General features: G+C 40.2%; 1 protein-coding gene across 1 annotated transcript in view; it reads right to left on the bottom strand.

Annotated features, from left to right (window-relative positions):
• The window catches only part of Serpinb5 (serpin family B member 5), a 32,225-nt gene extending 18,896 nt beyond the window's left edge, over positions 1–13,329 (bottom strand). Inside the window, exons 1-3 of the mRNA XM_008840658.2 lie at positions 13,260–13,329; positions 6,324–6,498; positions 2,979–3,116 (exon numbers count right to left, since the gene is read on the bottom strand). Coding sequence (XP_008838880.1) covers positions 2,979–3,116; positions 6,324–6,491 — 306 coding nt within the window. The 5' untranslated portion in view covers positions 6,492–6,498; positions 13,260–13,329. The remainder of the gene's footprint in view (positions 1–2,978; positions 3,117–6,323; positions 6,499–13,259) is intronic.
• Positions 13,330–19,833: the final 6,504 nt, after the last annotated feature.

The following is a 19,833-nucleotide window of genomic DNA, read 5'->3' as shown; positions in this document are numbered from 1 at the left end:
AATCAGGAGCTAAGCATCACCTCAGATCATGTTAGAAAGGCTCTTAGGCCCTGCCCTAGACCTACTGAATTCCACTGTGCTTTTTAAGATTTCCAGGAGTTTCATTTACACCTTAAGTCTGAGGCATAGTGCTATAAAGAACATGGCAGTATCTCTAACTCTAATGCACAGCTAAAATGCAAATCCCTAGATCCCATTCCCACTGATCTAAAGCTTTCAGCAAACATCTGGGTTTGAATTCCATTGGCTCTCTTCAGACCACACTTGTTTGTACCATTAACTAGTAAATTTGTAGGTGCTATAAAGCAACAGAAGTAATGGAAAACAATCCAGAAAAAAAAGAAAAAGAGAAATTGGAAGAGAAAAAAAGGAAAGAAAACACAAGAGGAAAAAGAAAAAGAGAAACTCTAGTTTGATTGAAATAATTCTAAATGTTGAATGGAAGTTCATCCAAACTAAGCATAACTTGAATGTCATGTCACTCTGCTCTAAGCACGAGACTCCTTGAATTCCTCACAGCAGCAACGGGCTTAGCCAATTAACTTCAGTTAATTGTAACCCAACCTTGGGACTTGAGTCAGCACCACCTAAGAACTTCAGGGAGCCTCAACATGATGAAGAGCCTCTGTTGACACTGTCAATGACAAAAATCTTTTAAGCATCACTTAGGGAGCTTTCAAAACATCTCCATGCCCAGCCCCAATTCACATTTCAGTTTTCTTTAATTTCCCAGGTGACAATTGGAACAAAAATAGTTGTGTATATGTGTCTTCAAGCCACAAGTATAAATTCATAATGATATCTAGTAACTTACATTCTCAAAAGGTTTAACCACAAAACAAATATGAAATACAGAAATTTGTTATAACACGATAAAATATTTAGCTTGGTAGTCTAGCTTTTAGATTTGGGAAGCTTGAAATCAGGAATTGGATTAAAAGAAAGAACCTGAAAGAGAACAGTAGGAAACAGGTGTTACTAAGGGAGATATGGATAAAAATGGAGTTATTTTAATGGGAGGGGGAGGGAGGATTATACAAGAATCCTTGGGGATAAAGGGAAAGAAGGAGCTCAAGAGAGGTGGGACCATCAGAGAAGGGTATTATTAAGGGAGAAATGGAGAAAATGGGGGCACTTTAAATGGGGAAACCATGGTGGAAGGGTTAGACAATGAGAGAGATAAATAATGCCTAGCTAGTTTAAGAAAAAAAAAAAGAGGGAACCATATCAGCCCAACAACCTACTGACAAATTATACAAACAACTAGCTCAAGGAACAAAATATATGTCTAGTCAAGGTTTATCTGAGAATGTTTGGGTTTTGCCTAAGTGTTATATACATAGCACGTGGTAATTAAAAGTACCAGACTGGTGGAACTAACCTTCTTAGGTGTTTAACAGCCATACTTTGAGGCCTATACTAATCTGGTCAGAGGGACTTGAAGGTCAGTTTTTGCTCCTTGCCCTCCAAAGTTGACTAAGTTCCAGAGGACTATGGAGCATCTCTCAAAATGTCCTGTAATTGTGGTGAGTCTCCTGTCCTCTTGATCAAGAAGGCCATGGAGACTGCACCAGATGGACTTGAACCAGTGTCCAGTCTACAAAGAGGAGGATCAACACAGAGGAAACATTTCCTCCATGTTTCGAAGTGAATCCAGCAACAGTCGAGCAGGACATCTGACTTATCTTCACATAGATGGAATTGGTAAAAGAAAGGAGCCAGGACTTCTTTCTAAGCCCATGTGACCCCTGAGGAACAGATCCTCAATCTTAAGAGTAAAAATATTATTTGGGCCAACTATACAGTCTTAAACACCCAAAAGGAAAGTATAACCAAAGATTAAAGTGATTAGTATAATTCTTTAAGAGTCCATGTGTATAGCTAAAGGCTACATAACAAGAAACAATGCCAGACAGGAGATACTGTCCTTTGAGTTGTTGGCCAGGGTGGCCCAAGAGACTCCCAGACAGTAACTCAGCATAGCACTGGGAAAATGAACAATAGACCCCAATCTTATCTAAAGGAATATTGGCAACTGATTGCTGCTAGATAAGGAAGAGCTGGTCTTCCTAAAACAAGGAACTCTAGATAGGCTGACTAGACTCAGAGGATGGACTAGCACTGGGGAACGGCTGGGGGTACTGATAATACAGTGAACAGTAACAGGGATAACAGAGTATATGGGCTCCAGGGGCGGGGGGGGCCTACGGGAGGGTGCCACTTGGGATGTGGGTATATAGATGAATAAGATTATTTGGGATGTTTTGTATGAAATACAAAAAAAAAAAATGAGTTAGGAAAAAAGAAAGTGGGTAAGCCCCTATAGTTTAGAATGTTGGAGATGTGTTTAAATAGAGTCTTTTAAAAAATATTATGATACACTCTAGGGTCTAACAGAAGGAACCACCATGTTCTTCATATGACTACTTCATGAAATTATTTAATTTAAATGACTAGAGCTGCTTTGTACAAATATAATATGACTAGCTTAGTAAAACAAAACCAATTCATAGTTGATAGAAATTGATATTTGTAGTTGTTTTTCTTACTGATTTGAAGGAATATCTGGAGCATGAGATGGAATGCTTTCTACATCACCAGACCATATGTCCCATGGTTTAAGGGAAAAGTATATTGCAAGCTGTTTTGCACATGTTATGGAGATACATTTACTAGATAGTTGGATAGTCCATTATCCCATCTCTCCCAAAGGAACCCAGAAGGAAACTTAGAATTTATTAATATTTGAAAGGGAAAGGGAAACATACACTTCTCTATATTTTGAGCAGATAGATATGACTGCTGTTGCATCCCACAATGTTCAATGTCTACACTATAACTGATTTATTTTAAGACGCTTCAAATCCTAACTGAACATCCTCAAAAGGAACTGCACCAAAATGAGTTGTAGGTCTACCCATGTGAAATGCCCCTCCTAGTGTAAAGTCAAACCCTGTTAATTGTTTTAAGCAACTTACAGTAGAAGGATTCAGAGATTTGTCTACGTAAAGTCGCTTGATTAGTTTCAAAGAGTAAAAGGAACTGAGCTTATTAACATCAGAGGTCACTGTTTGAAACCCAAAGGGCACATCTTTGATGTTTTCAAAGTGGAGGACCTGTTAAGAGAAAAATAAAAAACATTATTGAAAAAACATTGCTTCTTGGGGCTAAGGAGATAACTCAGTCAGTAAAATGGTTGCCTAACAAAATGAGGGCCTGAGTTCACTCTCCAGAATCCATGCTTAAACAAAACAAAAAAGTCAGACATTAAAAAAAGAATAATTCTCCCTCCCCCAGCAGCTATCAACTCCCAATAGCTCCTCAGTGAGGGATGGAGCATCTCCCCCATCTATGCCAAAATTTTGGCTGGATGGATCTTGTGCAGAGCTTGTGCAGGTAACCACAGCTGCTATGAGTTCATGAGTGCTAGAACCATATCAAGTCCAGGGGGCAGCATTTCATAGCACTCCTCCTCATCATCCAGCTCTTATATCCCTTCTTCCTTCTCCTCTTCTGCCATGTTCCCTGAGTCTTGGTGGTTTGGGAGGAGAGGGGGTTTGAGAAAGATTTAAGGCTGAGCACTCAGTCTCTTATTCTCATCACTTTGATCAGTTATACATCTCAGCATTGACTGCTGCCCACTGCAAAAAGCTTCACTGACCAGGGTTGAGAGAATGAGTAGCTACTGATAGATTCCCATGCTCCACTGGATAGCCCTACACCCATACACATATAGGCAACACTAATTAGAATTCATTGGTTATCAAAAACGTTTTAAAGGACATGAAGCTTGGAGGAGGCTGCATTGGGAAGTATTAGGGGAGTTAGAGGGGGTAAATGGGGAATGGATATGATCTGTTTCATTGTATACATGAATGAACTTCTTAATAATAAAATGTTAATATAAAAAAGCCAGGTGTGGTGGCATACTCTTATAATTCCAGTGATGAGAAGGCAGAGAAAAATCCTTGGAGCTTCCTGGCCTAGACACTCTAGCCTACTTATCAGGCTCCAGACCAGTGAGAGACCCTTTCTCAAAAAACACGGTAGATGGCATATTAAGGAATACTGAAGACTGACCTCTGATCTCCACAAGCACATATACACACAGATACTTGCATACCTGCACACGCGTGCACACATGTACACACACACAGAGACACACAAATTGCTTCTTCCCATTAAAGTGGACACCTAGTGAGTTCAGTCTCTCTGGGGTACACAGCATCACTGTGTTCAGGTGTTCCTGTAAGACTATGCTTCTCAGGATCATGATATTCCCTGGTAGACACTTCTTAGCTGTGGGAACTATCATCTATATTGCAGAATGTTTCACAGCATCCCTAACCTATAAGATGCTAGTAGCCCTCCTCTCCCTATGTGTGACAAATGAATGTCCCCAGAGCTGGAGGGAGAGAACAAAAATATCCATGCTTGAGAAATATTACCATAAAGATACTCTTTCCAATTAGCTATAAAGAAAATTTGACCCTTTTTTCAAAGTGCTGCTGCTAAGGCTCACTCAGAGGGCTCTCCAAACTGAAAAAAAGATGAAACTGAATTATAATTTCTATCAAGTTTAGAGATAATGCCAAAATAGATGCTCACTAGGCAAGTACCAGAGCCAGAGTATAGTCTCTCTAAATGCTTTAACGGATACCAAAAGAATGGGCTGCCCAGCATGGGCTAGAGTCAGGCAGCTCTGCCTTTGTCCCCAGCCTTCACCTACTAGCAAGGCATCTCTTCTAACTCCCTTAGCCCCATGTGCTCCTCTGCACAATGGACTGAGAACACAACTTTTCTGAGTAGTGGTGAGGATTATATATATTGTATTTAAAACATCACATGGATACAAACTGTTTATTATTCTTATGGCAAGACTCTAAGACATTTAATGCTAAAATGTCATTCAGAGGACTCAACTCCTGTTATTTTGTTTCTAATTATAGTCTAGCATCTCCTCTGCTTTGTGGCACTATAAACTGTAGTGTCCACATATGAGGATTCTCTCCTCAGTCTGTAATTCCCAATTGCCATGCCCTGATGGCACATCTTAGGTCACATCACCAAACAGGCACATATGCCAGGGACTCATAGCCTTGGCAGTGCAGGGTTAAATTGGCTGGCCCAAGTCATACACAAAACTCATCCTAAATGTGCCTAAAATACCAGAACATTAAAGAGCCCAGATGACCACTACTGGGGGAACCAGTTACATTCTCTGAGATGTCTCTCTATAACTGTTGAGTAACAGACCCACTAGCCCTTCTCTAATAAGAGATAGAAATGAAGACTGGAAACTGAGTTACTGAGTATGGACTTGGGAAGTTCCAAAGAGAAACTAAAGCTCTTCTCCCTAGGACTGACGCTCATCTTCTGGCCTCACTCAGTTTCAAGTGTAAATTTCTCATCCTGACCTACTCAATATTTTCAGCCATAATAATTTTATGGATATTAAATAAAGTGCTGATAAGATTATGGAAAGATTTTGTTGACCCTTACATCAATCAACATAAGGAAAATAATAGAAAGGTATTAAAAGAACACTGGCTACCTGTGAAAGCTCGTGAGGTCTTAAAATGTAGCAATCATGGAAATTATCTCATCTGAAGGTCCAAGAACTTTCCAAGGCTAATTAACCACAGCCAAAAAGAAACTCTAAAACATCTGTATACATATGTATGTGTTTGCGTGTGAAACCTTATCTTAGTTCAGGGCTTTCAAATGACATAATCAAGCCCCCCAGGGTTCTAAACCATATGTGCATGCAATTTATTTTATTTATCTATGCTACTTGAGGAGAGATAATTTAAAATGTTAGTTCTATCTTGGAAATACTCTAGGGTAAAATGTAATTGAGTTGGCATCTTAAAATTAAGCATGATGTTCTAAATAAATCATGTGCTGAGGAGGACTGCTTTGTTCTCTGAAAGTAGGGCAGGATGTAGGGTATAGATTTGCATTGTTTCTATCAGAGTAGGTACAATAGAATAGTAAGTAAATATCATCTGGATTGACCTTTCAATATGTCAGGCGAGGGATGTCAGTGACTTGCTGACAGCCACTGGTGAATGGAACACCTGTGATTACCTAACATAGCCCCAAATTCTCCTTTCCAATCTGGTACATGGTCTAAATATGGCTTATGCTATGCACAAATGAGCTTTCATATTTAGAATAGATTAAAAGAGTCTTGAAAATAGCATAACCCTCAATCCTGAGCAATTCTGGCCATAAAGTCTCTTTTTTTCCCCTTTAGACCCTGTCTATGGATTCCAGTAACTATCCCCATTCAAAATCAAAACAGGGCATAGGCTGCTTACCTGTCCAATTTCATTTGCTGTGTCACCTTTGGCACCTACTTGAGCAAGTGACAGAGAGGTGGAGAGACAGATTGGAGAGAAGAGGACGTTTCCCACTGGCTCCTTTTCACACAATTGTTTGAACAAGTCAACAGCAAAAGCTGAATTTGCTAGTCGCAGGGCATCCATCACGGGCCTGGAACCAGGGACAAACGATGTGTTAATTTCCAATGTATGATGCGTTCCCAACTGCACTCTGACAACAGCAAGAATTCTACTGGATCTTGTATAGGGAAGAGGAAAGAAATTTTGGTAAATTCCAAAAGAAAGGCAGTTGTAAAGAAAGCTCTGGCCAAATGTCTTAAGGTGCATGAGGTCTTCTGGGTGTGCTATTCCCCCTGTGATCTTTACACTCTGCTCAGCTACTGTGGCCAGGGTCAAGAGTCCAGTCATTATGCCTCTTCTTCACCAAGAGGCCAGAGCAAAGAGCAGCACAATCAAAATCAGTTAGCTTTATAATCACATATTATTTCAAGTACTATTTTGGCTAAAGCATCTAAAATCAGTACTTTTCCTTTCTTTTTTTTTTTTTTTTTTTTTTTTTTTTTTTTTTGACATAGGGTTTCCCTGTATCCCCAGGCGGCCTGGAACTTGCTATGTAGGCCAGGCCAGCCTCAATCCCACAGAGATCTGTCTGCCTCTGTCTCCCAAGTGCTGGAATTAAAGGTGTGTGCTACCATGCCTGCCTCTAAAATCAGAACTTTTTAAACTGCAAAATAATTGTAGCAGTTTTGTGTGGTTCTACTTAATATTTATTGAGTTTAGGATTGTGCCCTAAAAAAGACATGCTGAACTTCTAAATCTTAGTACCTATGAATGTGACATTGTTTGGAAACAGAGTCTCTGCTGTTTTAATTAGTTCAGAGGCGGTCCTATTGGAGTTAGGTGGGCACCAATGCAATGTGACCAATGTCCTTCTAAGAACAAGAGAAAAGTCACAGAGACACAAAGAAGAAAGTTGACCTGTGTGCACCCAGAGTGAACCTTTCAATGTCTTGAGCAGGACATATACCCTGACATCAGAGCAAAAGCTTCAGTACTCAAGTTCAAGAGTTTCTTTAGCCAGGAGTCATAGGTGTGTTAGAATCAAGTACATGAACAGGACTTAGACCAGGAGAGAAACTCTAAATGCAAAGACAAAAGAATAAAATCAAAGAGTAGGCTCCTGATCTTCAAATAGTTCTCCAGAATTCTCTTTATGGGGTTATATGTAGGATGAACTCAAATGGATCATAATAGTCTCCAGAATCTGAAAACCAAGTTCATTAGCAAAAGAAAAAGTTGACTCCATTAGTGATCACTAGCCATGTGCACCATCTTCCTCCCCTTGTTTATACTCCAGATAAGTATGTCAGGTGCACTCAGGCTGGTGTGCCCATTACAAATCTGTCACCAAGCACCCCGAAGTTATATTGGACGTTCACACTTCTTAAAAGCCTCCACTCTTATATGTTCTCCTTTGGGGCAGGGTAAGGATAAAAGATGACAGCCCATTAGAGTGGCCGCTGACCAGTGTTGAGTGCAGAGAGATCAGCAGAGAGCCCTGCTCTGGAAGCCTGTGGAGGATTTCAATCCAACTGCCCATAGCTGGGAAACCTGAAGAAACTCTTCATATGAGAAACTCTTCATGTGAGATTCTCAGAACAAGAGGCCTGGTTTCATTCAACAGCAAATTTAACGTTCATAATGTTGAGTTCAGTCACAACTAAAGTGCAACATGAGCTTTAGTTATGAGCGATTGTAATGAGCTATTCCCTCATCAAATAGAGAAAACGAGAATCAGATTCTTAACAAACTTTCAATGCTTCCACAACCTGAAGACTAATCACATTGATAATAATATGAAAATACACAAACTATGCTTTAACAAACCCAATTCTTTCTCCCTAGCACGTACATATTACATCTTCCAAGAAGAGATTTTTTTTTAGAATAACTTCTTCAGAACTGATAACAAACTACTTTTGGTGATTTCCATCTTGTAGAAAAACTATTTAACATCACAGTCTGCTGAGGAAGTTTGAATGTGAAGTCTAGAAGTAGGTCCAGAAAGTATATAAATATAAAAGGAAATGTTCATTCTGTCATTCATTCATTACAGCATTTTGAGGTATATTTAGTTTAAATGACTCCATGAATACATTCATTCAGCTTTTAATAAGGCTAATTACATGCTATATTAATGCTGTGTTGCAATGCAAGGCTTAGATCCAGGTTTTAGTTAGAGAATGTAAATCAATGCACATCAGACACCTGGGAGGTTTCCCACCAAACAGACCTTCCTTCCACCAAGTACCTTCCTTTGCATGGTAGCCTCAGTACATGAAGTCATGAACTCATCTGCCTTCCTGAAAACTGGCTTTCTTTTCTCAGAAAAATCTCCTTGGTTGTGGAGAAGAGCTTGGGGTCCTTAATATCTGGGGTCCCAGCTATAGCACAATTATCTGATACAGGCCAAAGCTATCAAATGTAAGGTCTGCATATGGAATGTGTTGTGGTGGTGTAATGGTTGACCTTGATTGTCAACTCAATGAGATTTAGAATCACTACAGACACAAACCTCTGGGCATGTTTGTAAGGCAGTTTCTAGATTAGGTTAATTGAAGTTAAAAGGCCAGCCCTCTAACTGTGGATGACACAATTCCATGGGCGAGTATCCCAGACTGAATAAAAAAGGGAAAGCAAGCTGAGCCTAAGTATTCACTACTCTCTGCTTCCTGACAGTGGATTCAATGTGATGTACTTTCCCCGTATGGACTATAGCCTTTGGAACTGTAAGCCACAACAAACCCATCCTTCCTTATGTTTCTTTTATCATGTATTTTGTCACAGCAACTAGACAAGTAACTAATACAAGTGGCAAGAAGCAGCCAGTTAAGTAATTATTCAAATATCACATGCTAAATCATATCAGTGACTCTAGGATTAGACCCAAGTGACCTAAAATCACTGTAAAATTGATCTGATCTGAAGTAGCTCAAGAAATGACTTTGACTTCAGCCAACTTGATGCCTCTCTGTGTTGTACAACAAAGCATTTAAACAAATTTCAGATATGTTAGCAATACCTACCCAAAAAAAAAGTGTGGTGCCTATGTAGACCATTTTACATGAGAAAATGCTATTTAAAAAATTATAGCTACCACAGTAGAGATGAAGACATCCTATCCAATAAGTTTATATGACTAATAGCTTGTGTTCAAAGTACTAAAACAAGTTAAACTTTTTCATTTTATTATCAACCTGTTACAGGGCTGTCTTCTTTCACTTTCATGAAAATCCAGGAGTCATTTTAACAAGGATAACTTTCTCTATTACTTCAACACAGAAAACATTAGGCTTTTCAAACCATTTAAAAGTTTAAAAGAAACCTTCATTTTGACAAAAGTCAGATGAAAACTGAAGTAGTAATAAAATGCAATTTTTGGAAGAATTTGTGGTAAATGGGGCTTGTTCTTGAAATATTTTGCCAAGGTATTATAAAGTGGGACAAGATCTTGCAGTAGGATCTAATCTGGCCCCACCTCTTCATTTTGTAAAGGGGTGAAGTGGAAGAAGATGAAGTGATTCTCCCAGGCCACCCACACAGGGAGCAAGGATAGCAAGGCCAGACCTAGAATTCATTTCTTCTGGCTCCCCGCCCCGCACCTCCTTACCACACCTCACCACTTTCTATCTTGGCAAATGGGACTTTGCTGACTTTTGTTTTCTGAGGTTTCTCAAGTTTCAAAAATCCGGTATCAGAATGATTCACTTCAAAGCTACCAAAATATCCTACGTAGGGTTGGTGGTTATTGCTTGTTTTTTGTTCAGTTGCTTGATTTTCACCAACATAGAACTTTTCCCCTAAGATTGTCCTACTTGAAGGAGCAAGCCCTGGTTCTCCTTTCTGACTCTTGGGTTGCAAACTCTCAGCATTTTAACATTTCCATCCCATAACTCAGGCCAGGCAGAAGTCAGCATTAAAGAAACCCAAGGTGAACACATCCTGGCTCCTGCTTCCACCAAGCAATCAGCTAGTGCCATGATAAAAGTGGTGCCTGCTTTGATACAGTGTACTAGTAACTATGGGAGCCCTCAACAACACCTAAACCTTACTGGAAATCTCAGTGACACCTCCTGAGAAGCACTGACATCTAAGTGAGTCACACTAAAGGTGAATCAATCATAAAGGATAAGTACCATGTAATCAGGCAAAAACGTGGGTCAGAGAGAAGTGAAACAATTCAGAGTCTGTGCGTGTCCCATGGATGAGGGAGAGCTTATTTCTCTAGATTGATCATTTGCCATGACCCTTATATAATGATATTCTAAGTATATCATGCGTGCCAGAGAGTAGTCCTCAAATTTTTTCATCTTTAGCCACTTGGAGAGATAAAGGTCCTATAGATACGCTAATTACATATCCCATGAAACAATATTGATTTGTTTGTTGTCCTTTACGCTCTCAAATGAATGTCAAGTGTTCCTCCTATTTACAGACTGTCACACTCTTCTGCTATATAGGCATGCACACACATGAACACACACTAAGATACATGCATTACTATATGCACAGTTTGGTTTTGCTTTCCATTTCTTAAAATCTAGGTTTTTGCCAGGCCTGGTGACTCATACCTCTAATCCCAGCACTGAGGAGGTTGAGGTAGGAAGATTGGCATGAATGCCTTGAGTTGAAGGGTAGTCTAAGCTATAAACCATGTATTCTGTTCTAGGCCAGCCTGGACTACAGAGTGAGAGCCTATATCAACAACAACAAAAAAAGAAGAAAAGCCTAAATTTTCACTTGTCAGAGCTCTAGATAAATCTATCTGAAGATAACCTTTAAGCTAACTTGCCTCATTTACAGATAAGGAAACATGGTGAAAAATCTCTTAGGTCCTTATTTACTGTTATGTTCTGTTGAAGCTCGAACCTTATGTGTGCTTGGCAAGTGCTTTACCACTGAGCTATAGCACCAGTCCATAAAAGCTTTTTTATTTAATATTTTATTATTTTTATTTTATGTGTATGAATGTATTGCCTACGTGTATATAAGTGCACCCATGTCGTGCAATGCCTGCAGAGGTCAGAAAAGGGCGTTGGTTCCCCTGGAACTGGAGTTACAGACAGTTGCTAACTACCATGTGGGTGCTGGGAATCAAACCCAGGTCCACTTAACCATTGAGCCATCTCTCCAGTCCCTAAAACTTTTTATTTTAAGAGGTCTCCCTATGTTGCCCAGGCCAGCCTTAAACTCTCTCTGTTACCAAGGAAGCCTTGAACTTGCTGTTCTCCCACCTCAGCTTCCCAAGAGGCTGGGATTGCAGGACTTGCCACCAAGCCCAGCTCCCTTAGGTCTTTACTGTATCTAGTCTCTAGACAGTGATTCCTTGAGGAACCTGGCTTGCTATAACACCCGTTGTATATAGTTTAGAGCCTAAGAATACAGCCTCTGTTGTTCACTTTGCAACTCTGAGAGAAGCATCAGTACCAGATTAGAAAAACATGAGGTCTTCTAGCTTCTGTGTAAAAGAATACTATGAAAATAAAACGAAGTGATTGAGTAAATGCACATGGAAAGTGCTTTGATGTGAGGAAAGTACAATGCAGTCATTAGTAATAAGGCTAATTGCTGTCATTTCCAACTGCAGAGGAGCTCATAGATTCTCAGACATCATAGTGTTGCACCTGGTTCCTTAAAGCCTCATGTTGACGGCTGGCACACCCAACTGCTATTCCCAACAACAACCCAGTACCAGACTGGACCACACCAGGAGGGCCCAAGCTGCTGAGACTGCATGCTCCAAAGTTAACCTTCAAGCCAGAGGAACTGAAGTGGCAGAGTGTTAAGGTGTTAGGAAGCACAGATATAAAGCTGCTGACTCACTTTCCACAGAGCCCTGTGCTGCCAAGCTTTCCTTTCTCTACCCATTGATGAACCCATCAAACATTTGCCTTTACTTGAGGGTGACTGATGCTTGGAACGCACTTAATTTTATTAAAGATCATCTTCGGAGACATGGGGGAAAACAAAACATTAAGAGAACCTGTGTTATCATGGAAACATCCATGGGCTATAAGCCTGAAGGCCCACTTCATTTCTGCAACCCCACTTACGAGAGCCACACCACGTAGTCACCTCTGTGAGTCTTTCTACATGAGGGGGCCTGAGTAAGAAGAGATCAAGGTCCCCAGTTTCGAGGATTCACTTTGGTAAATGGAACAACATAGCATGTTAAATGGATTTTTCAGTAAGAAGTTCTTGAATGAGGTCACAAAATCAGCAGCAGCAGCAGAATCATCATCAAAGTCCATGAGACAGAGACTATAAACAAGCTCCGCTCAAAATCCAAAAATCCACATTTGAAACTAGCAACTTGTGAAGTTGCTGAATCTAGTAAAAATGAGGAGAAATAGACTTCTGCCTAGAACAAACACAGTTGTTGGCTTAACACTAATCTGATCTTTATGAAGCCACAAAGAACCGTCTTCATGTCAACCCCCCAATGCCAGCTGGGAAAGTGAGCCCAGTTCCTGTCATCTCAACTTTCTCCAGGTTTTGAGTACCACACCCTTTCTAAGACTAGCATTACAAAATTAATCCTGCACACCAAGATAGGGCTGGAAACGTTCTCAGTCTTACGTGAATCAGGGTTGCTCCCCACCACCAACCTCATCAAAAGCTTGTATCCCATGTTCTTTCTTTATATTCTTATGGAGTATAGGTGACAGTTCTCCCAAGTGGCACTCCGTGGGCCCAAAGGGCTTGGAAACTGGAACTGTGACCTACCATACTGAAGCCAGGCTCCCCTTGAATAAACCTATCCACTTTCTTCACCATCTGCAGTCAACTCTCCTATTTTATGACTCGTCCTAAAGAGAAAACTCACCAGCCCTGCGACCCCGCTTAACTTACCTGGAGTCGCAGTTATCCTGGAAAACGAGCGGCAAGGAAAAAGGCAGGCAAGGAGCTCAGAGGCTGTGGAAGGAAGCAATCCAGGCCGGAGAAGCAAGACTCACCTGAGCCGCTCCCACCCTGGCCACGCCCACCACTGCCCTCTTACTCATGACTCTTGGCCGCCTCTGGAGATTGAAAGGCGTGATTCAGGTTGAACTAGTGCTGTTGTCTGCAAGCTTCTAAAGGCCTGCGACAAGTTTGGGCAGGAAGGGGCTGTCAGTGGATCCTGCTCTGAGCTAAATACATACATGCATAAGTAAATAAAGGCAAACCTACCAGCCAACCCAGTACCGGAAGGTGAAACTTCAGATATAAGAATAGGGGGCAATAGGAAAGCTACAAACTTCTCCAACATGTTAGAGACACAAAAAAAATAATCTAACCTCGATCTTTTCCCTGTAAACTGTGATCGCTCATTGTGATATCATACCTGGCAAGACATTTCATGTCAAACTGATTAGGTGAAATTATTTGATGGATTGCAGAGGGCGTTCCCAATAGAGCTCTGGAATGTCTTTGTGAGGCCGCTCTTTACTATTCCTGCAGCTCGGTGACTCCTGGGACCTACTCTCTTCATATACCATCTATTCTCAGGAAAGTACTGGAAACCTAGCCAGTTGCTTCTTCACTGTGCTCACCTATGTTCCCTCTTGTTCACTCGATAAGCTTTCAATTTAATCTTCCACTTCACTCTTCTCCCCCATGTTGACTATAAGAATTTGAAAGGTAAAAGCCAGCTTCATTCACTTCTTAACACGCTGGTATCCAGATGATTTGCCATATGCAGCCAATAATTGCTGGCTAAATTAATAAAAACAACTTGATAAACTGATGGACAGCTTTTCCATCCCTCTTGTCTTGAGTATTTTGTTATTAACCAGGATCAAACACGTAAATGAAAACGAGTTCAACGCTAAAAGCAGCATTTCAGGCATTAGTGGAACAAGTGTAGCAAGGTAATAAAGAGAGGGATATGGGCAGGATGCCTCATGAAATTACAACACCCAGCTGTATTGAGGGGAATGTGAGTTTGGAAGCAGAATCATAAATTTGCAAACGGATCCTACCACTTATTGTTAGGAAAAAAAATCCTAAGCAAAATGCTTAATCTCTCTAGCCTCAAATTCTTCACTTGTAAAGTAAGATCTATATACAGTTACATAGGAAGGTTCAATGCATACACACCCTAAAGATGGCAATTATCACCACTGCCTGTTCCCCAAATGGGTTCAGCGACTAATCATAGTGGCCCAAAGGTTAGAGCATAATATTAACATCTAATTTACCACAACTACTTGTCCAGCGCCAACTTGCTGCATGCTTGCACTGTGATCTAAAGATCTTAAGAGACTTGCTCTTAAATTCTAGAGCTTTGCCAGTTCTCCCTTTTAATGCTTGAATTCTCTCTCAACACTCTTGTTCAGTACAAGATGGATGCAGACATTTTCAGTGAGGGAAATTCAGCAGTACCTGAGGAACCAATATATATGATGTTGTATGATTCCAATTGTTTGAAAGTTAAAGGTACCATTAAATTAGGCTTCTGAGACATGCTCCCTCTCTCTGAAGATCTTACAAATAGACACAGTAGGGAGATGAGACACAAGTGAATTGAAGTATCTGATCATGTGTAATAAGGGACTAGTGCATGGCATAAAAGTAGTTCAGAGACAAGTATGACCTCTTCAGCCTTAGAGTGCCTAGAGAGTCATGGCAGGGTCACTGGATATTAGAAGACCAGGCAGGACTAGGCACAAGAGTGAGAAAAAGTTCATAGCTGGACTGAACAAGATAAACTGGACAGGTATATTAGTAAATGGTTAAATAGAGCTTTCCTTATCAAAAGCACTCACTTGGTGAAGTGTACTGAACTAAGAACCCAAGTGTTTCCATCTTCTATTTGAAGCCAACCCTCACTGTAACATCACCGGCAAGAGCATTTACTGACTGAGGCAAAACTGATTCCCCTTTTTGAAGGTAAGAGCATTACAATTGTGATTCTATTTGACTAATGGTTTCCCAGGGCTGTTTTCCTCTGAGCTGGTCATACATTTAAGCATTTTTATATTCTACCTTAAAAGACATCAGGAAAGCTGTGAGTTCAAAGCCAGCCTGGTCTAATAGTGAGTTCTAGGACAGCTGGGGCTACAGGGAGACCCTGTCTCAAAAAAGACATCAGGAAAAAGAGAACTTGGAGAGGATAGAGTTCTACAAATTTCTCACATGTCTAAACTCACACATTTTCAAGGTAGTTTCCAGAAAACATGACAACTGATGAATTATAGGAGAGAATGGCCTCGAGAACTTCTGCTGTCAGCATGTCAGTTCCACGCCCCCCCCCCCTTTTCAATTGGATCCCCTGACAGGAGTCTTTGGTAGATTAAGCTTCTGTCTGGGCTGGAGAGATGGCTCAGTGGTTAAGAGCACCAGCTGCTTTTGCAGAAGACCCAGTTGTGGATCCCATTACCCACATGGTGACTAACAAGCACTCTTAACTCCAGTTCCAAGGTATCTGACACCCTCTTCTGGCCTCCATAAGCACTGCATGCAGGTGGTACACTTACATACACACAGGCAAAACACTCACACACATAGAATAAACATAAATAAAATGTAAAGCCTCTGCTGAATGTGTCAGACCTGGCCATGACCCTGCAGCAGATACAAGATGAATAAGACCTAGATATGGGTCTCAAAGTGGCTACAGCTTAGCTTTAAATTCCTAAGTCTGACATCTATGATAATTATTGTATTGTAAAAGTACACAGCCTTGAAGGGGATGCCTTCAGGGAACAAGATTTTCAGTTATGTGAGTATGGGAACTTAGAAGAACTGGACTTTTTTTTTTAAATCTTAAATTTGAGCCAGGCATGGTGGTGCATGCCTTTAATCCCAGCACTCAGTAGGCAGAGGCAGGCAGATCTCTGTGAGTTCAAAGCCAGCCTGGTCTACATAGTGAGTTCCAGGACAGCTGGGGCTACAGGGAGACCCTGTCTCAAAAAGACCAAAAAAAAAAAATCTTAAATTTGTATAGACTTGAAACCCTTTATATGAAAGCAGAAGGGGGAGAGGAAAGGAAGAAGACTAGAGAATTATAATGAGAAGAAGGAAGGAGAATTAAATATGGTCAAAATACATGGTGAAAGAAGATATTTTTAGGAAACCCAACACTATGCAATGAATACACACTAATTTTTTAAAACTCTAATACTGATACCCAGAGAGCAGCAATATCCAAACAATATTATCATGTGCAATCTTCAAACTTTTGCCATGTGGCTTCATAAAAAACCAACTCTGAAGCATTTTCAGTCTTGTTTTCTCTGAATAAAATATGAGCCTATAGCAAGCAGATACAAAATCAGATTTCACAGCTTCCCATATACTATACTATACTATACTAACTATGTGACTCACTATGTTTACTGTTGATTGCTTCCTCCAGCTAAAACCTAAGCAGGATGTTTTCTTCTGTACTCTTCACTGTTAAGAACTCTGAACAGAATCTGGTACATATTGGGTGTAGAATGAATGAGTGAGAAATAACCTCCCTGAGGAAGAGGTACATTGCATTGATGCTGCTAATTAAAAAAAAAAAAAAAAAGATGAATTCAATCCATACATTTGAAATCAGCTTGACATTTCCTTAAACACTAGCTACAGACACCTCTACATCTGATTCATACAGATCACTTTACATTTCTTTCTTTTTTTGGCCTTTTTGAGACAGGGTCTCCCTGTAGCCTCCAACTGGCTTGGAACTAGCTATGTAGACCAGGCTGGCCTCAAACTCACAGAGATTCGCCTGCCTCTGTCTCCCAAGTGCTGGGATCAAAGGAAAACCTATCTATTTCTAATTGAGCTCATTTTACAAAGGATTGATACTCTATAAAAGTAAATTGCTGGGCTGGAGAGATGGCTCAGTGGTTAATACCACTGACTGCTCTTGCAGAGGATCTGGGTTCCAGTCCCAGCCACCATGCCCCACTCACCATTAAATACTTTTTAAAGAAATGTAACATAGGTCGGGCACACCTTTTAATCCCAGCACTTGGGAGGCAGAGGCAGGAGAATCTCTAAGTTCAAGGCCAGCCTGGTCTACATAGCAACATTCAGGCCAGCGGGGGCTACACAGAGACCCTGTGTCAAAAAGAAAAAAAAAAGAAAGAAAGAAAGAAAGAAAGAAAGAAAGAAAGAAAGAAAGAAAGAAAGGAGAAAGGAAGGAAGGAAGGAGGAAGGAAGGAAGGAAGGAAGGAAGAAGAAAGGAAGGAAGGAAGGAGAGAGAAAAAACAGATTGAATGGGAAAGAATACACCAGTTTTTAGGAAAATGCATTTGCTCACAACCCCCAAAATAATCCACAATATTCTCTCTCTTATACACTATAAACTTCATTTTATAAGCCATGTATTTAAAAAGAATAGGTGGGGTTTTATGGGGTTTTTATTTTTTGAAGGGGAGAACTATAGCTTAGAGAGTGAACTATTCATTCATTTTTACAATTTTATCAAACAGTAGTTTCCTCTAGTTCAACAAAAGTAGTCATTGGACCAAACACTTAATAACCTAGGAGACTGTTTTGTTGGTGGTTTTTCTTGCCTATAGGTTTAAACATTGCAAACATTATAACTGGATTACGCAGCATTCTGACTGAGGGATGACGAGACACACCCAGCCACTCCCAGGAACAACTCAAAGGAGTTTTGTTGTGGCATGTTTGCAATCTCTTTCTCCCTCTCTCTCCCTCTCCCCCCCTCTCTTTCTCTCTTTGTCACTCTCCCTCTTTCTCTCCCTCCCCCTTCTTCTTCTCCCTCTCTCTCCTTCTCTCCCCTTTCTCTTCTTTTCTAAAAAGAGGAGTTTAAACCACATATTTTTGAGCATTCTCCCCAGATACCTATAAATCATCAAGTGTTTTAGCTTTGCTGGTAAATGCAATTCTCACTGATTCATATGACCTCTCCCAAGCAGAAGAGGAATAATGTCAGCCATGCACATTTCCAGCAGTTCACAGGAAGTTCACAAGACTCACACCTAATCACTGAGGACTATTATCTCTTTTTCTCATGAAGAGAAACTGAGCCAGGCAAGAAAAGGAGCCACTACTCTGACATTTCTGTATAAGACAGAAAATTTTTTTTCTCAATATTGAATTTTTGTACATTTCATATAATACATCTTAATCATGTTTAGACTCCCTCTCCTAGCTGCACCCCCTATAGCCCACCCACCAGACTTTATGCATTCTGTCATATATGTTAAGGCCTATGGAGTCAAGTTTGTGTACCCAGATGTCCACTGGAGTCTAGTTAGCCTATCTAGAGTCACTCCCTTAAAAAATGTCAGATCTCTGGGGAGAGCTAAATTATACAGTCTGGGGAAGGCTAGGAAGAGAAGGCATGACCCATGCTGGGTAAAAACTTTCCAGTGTGCATACCCTCAGGTCATACATACACCTCAGCAACCCCTCAGTTATCTCGGTAAGTAAGCTCAGTAAATTCATTTTCTCAGTAAAACTTTAATCAAATGTTGGCTTGACACTAGATCCTTAAAAGGGAATAAGCATTGCTTTGCATTGCCAGGAAAAGAATTCTCACAACAGTTGGAAAATTTATTTATTACTGCTATTATGTCTCATAATTATTTTGAAAGAAAGAAAGAAAGAAAGAAAAAATGAGAATGTAAAAGATGTTAAAATGATATGGGAATGGAGATATTTTCCAAAAATAGAAAAAAATGAGAAAGCCTAAGCAAGTGATGTTTAGGTTTATTATATATAAAGGTTGAGACAAAAATAATATACACATAATCTTAAATTTTCTATGGTCCTAGTTTAGTCAACTAGTTTAAGGAACAAAATATATATCTAGTCAATGTTTTTCTGAGAATATTTGTTTTTTTACCCAGCCTTACCTACATAGCACATGATAATTAAAAGTACCAAACTGGTGGAACTAACCTTATTAGATGTTTAACAGCCATACTTTAAGGCCTATACTAATGTGGTCAGAGGGACTTAAAGGACAGTTTTTGCCCATTGCTCTCCAAGGTCAACTAAGTTCCAGGGGACTATGGACCATCTCTCAAAATGTCCTGTAACTGAGTCACCTGTCCTCTTGTTCAGGGAAGACATGGAGACCCCACCAGTGGACTTGAGCCAGTGTCCAGTCTACAAAGAGGAGGGTCAACTCAGAGGAAACATCTCATTCATGCTTCCAAGTAAAGCCAGACATGGTCAAGCAGGGCCTTTGACTTATCTTCACATAGATGGAACTGGTAAAAGAAAGGAGCCAGGGCCTCCTCCTAAGCCCATGTGACCCCTGAGGAACAGATTCTCAAATGACCTTAAGAGTAAAAATAAATTTATTTATTTGGGCCAACTGTATGGTCTTAAACACCCAAAATGAAAGCACAACCAAAGAGTAAAGTCATCTGTATATTTCTCTAAGAGTTCAAGGGTTTACACTTCCCAGACATTAGGCTTAAGTCCATATAAAAAAGTTATTTAGACAATTATTTCTATTTGATGATTTCGC

The sequence above is a fragment of the Nannospalax galili genome, unplaced genomic scaffold, assembly GCF_000622305.1.
Source record: "Nannospalax galili isolate Female #2095 unplaced genomic scaffold, S.galili_v1.0 scaffold298, whole genome shotgun sequence".
Lineage (NCBI taxonomy): Eukaryota > Metazoa > Chordata > Mammalia > Rodentia > Spalacidae > Nannospalax > Nannospalax galili.
Note: the sequence above shows the minus strand (reverse complement) of the source record. Positions and strands in the feature narration are given on the sequence as shown.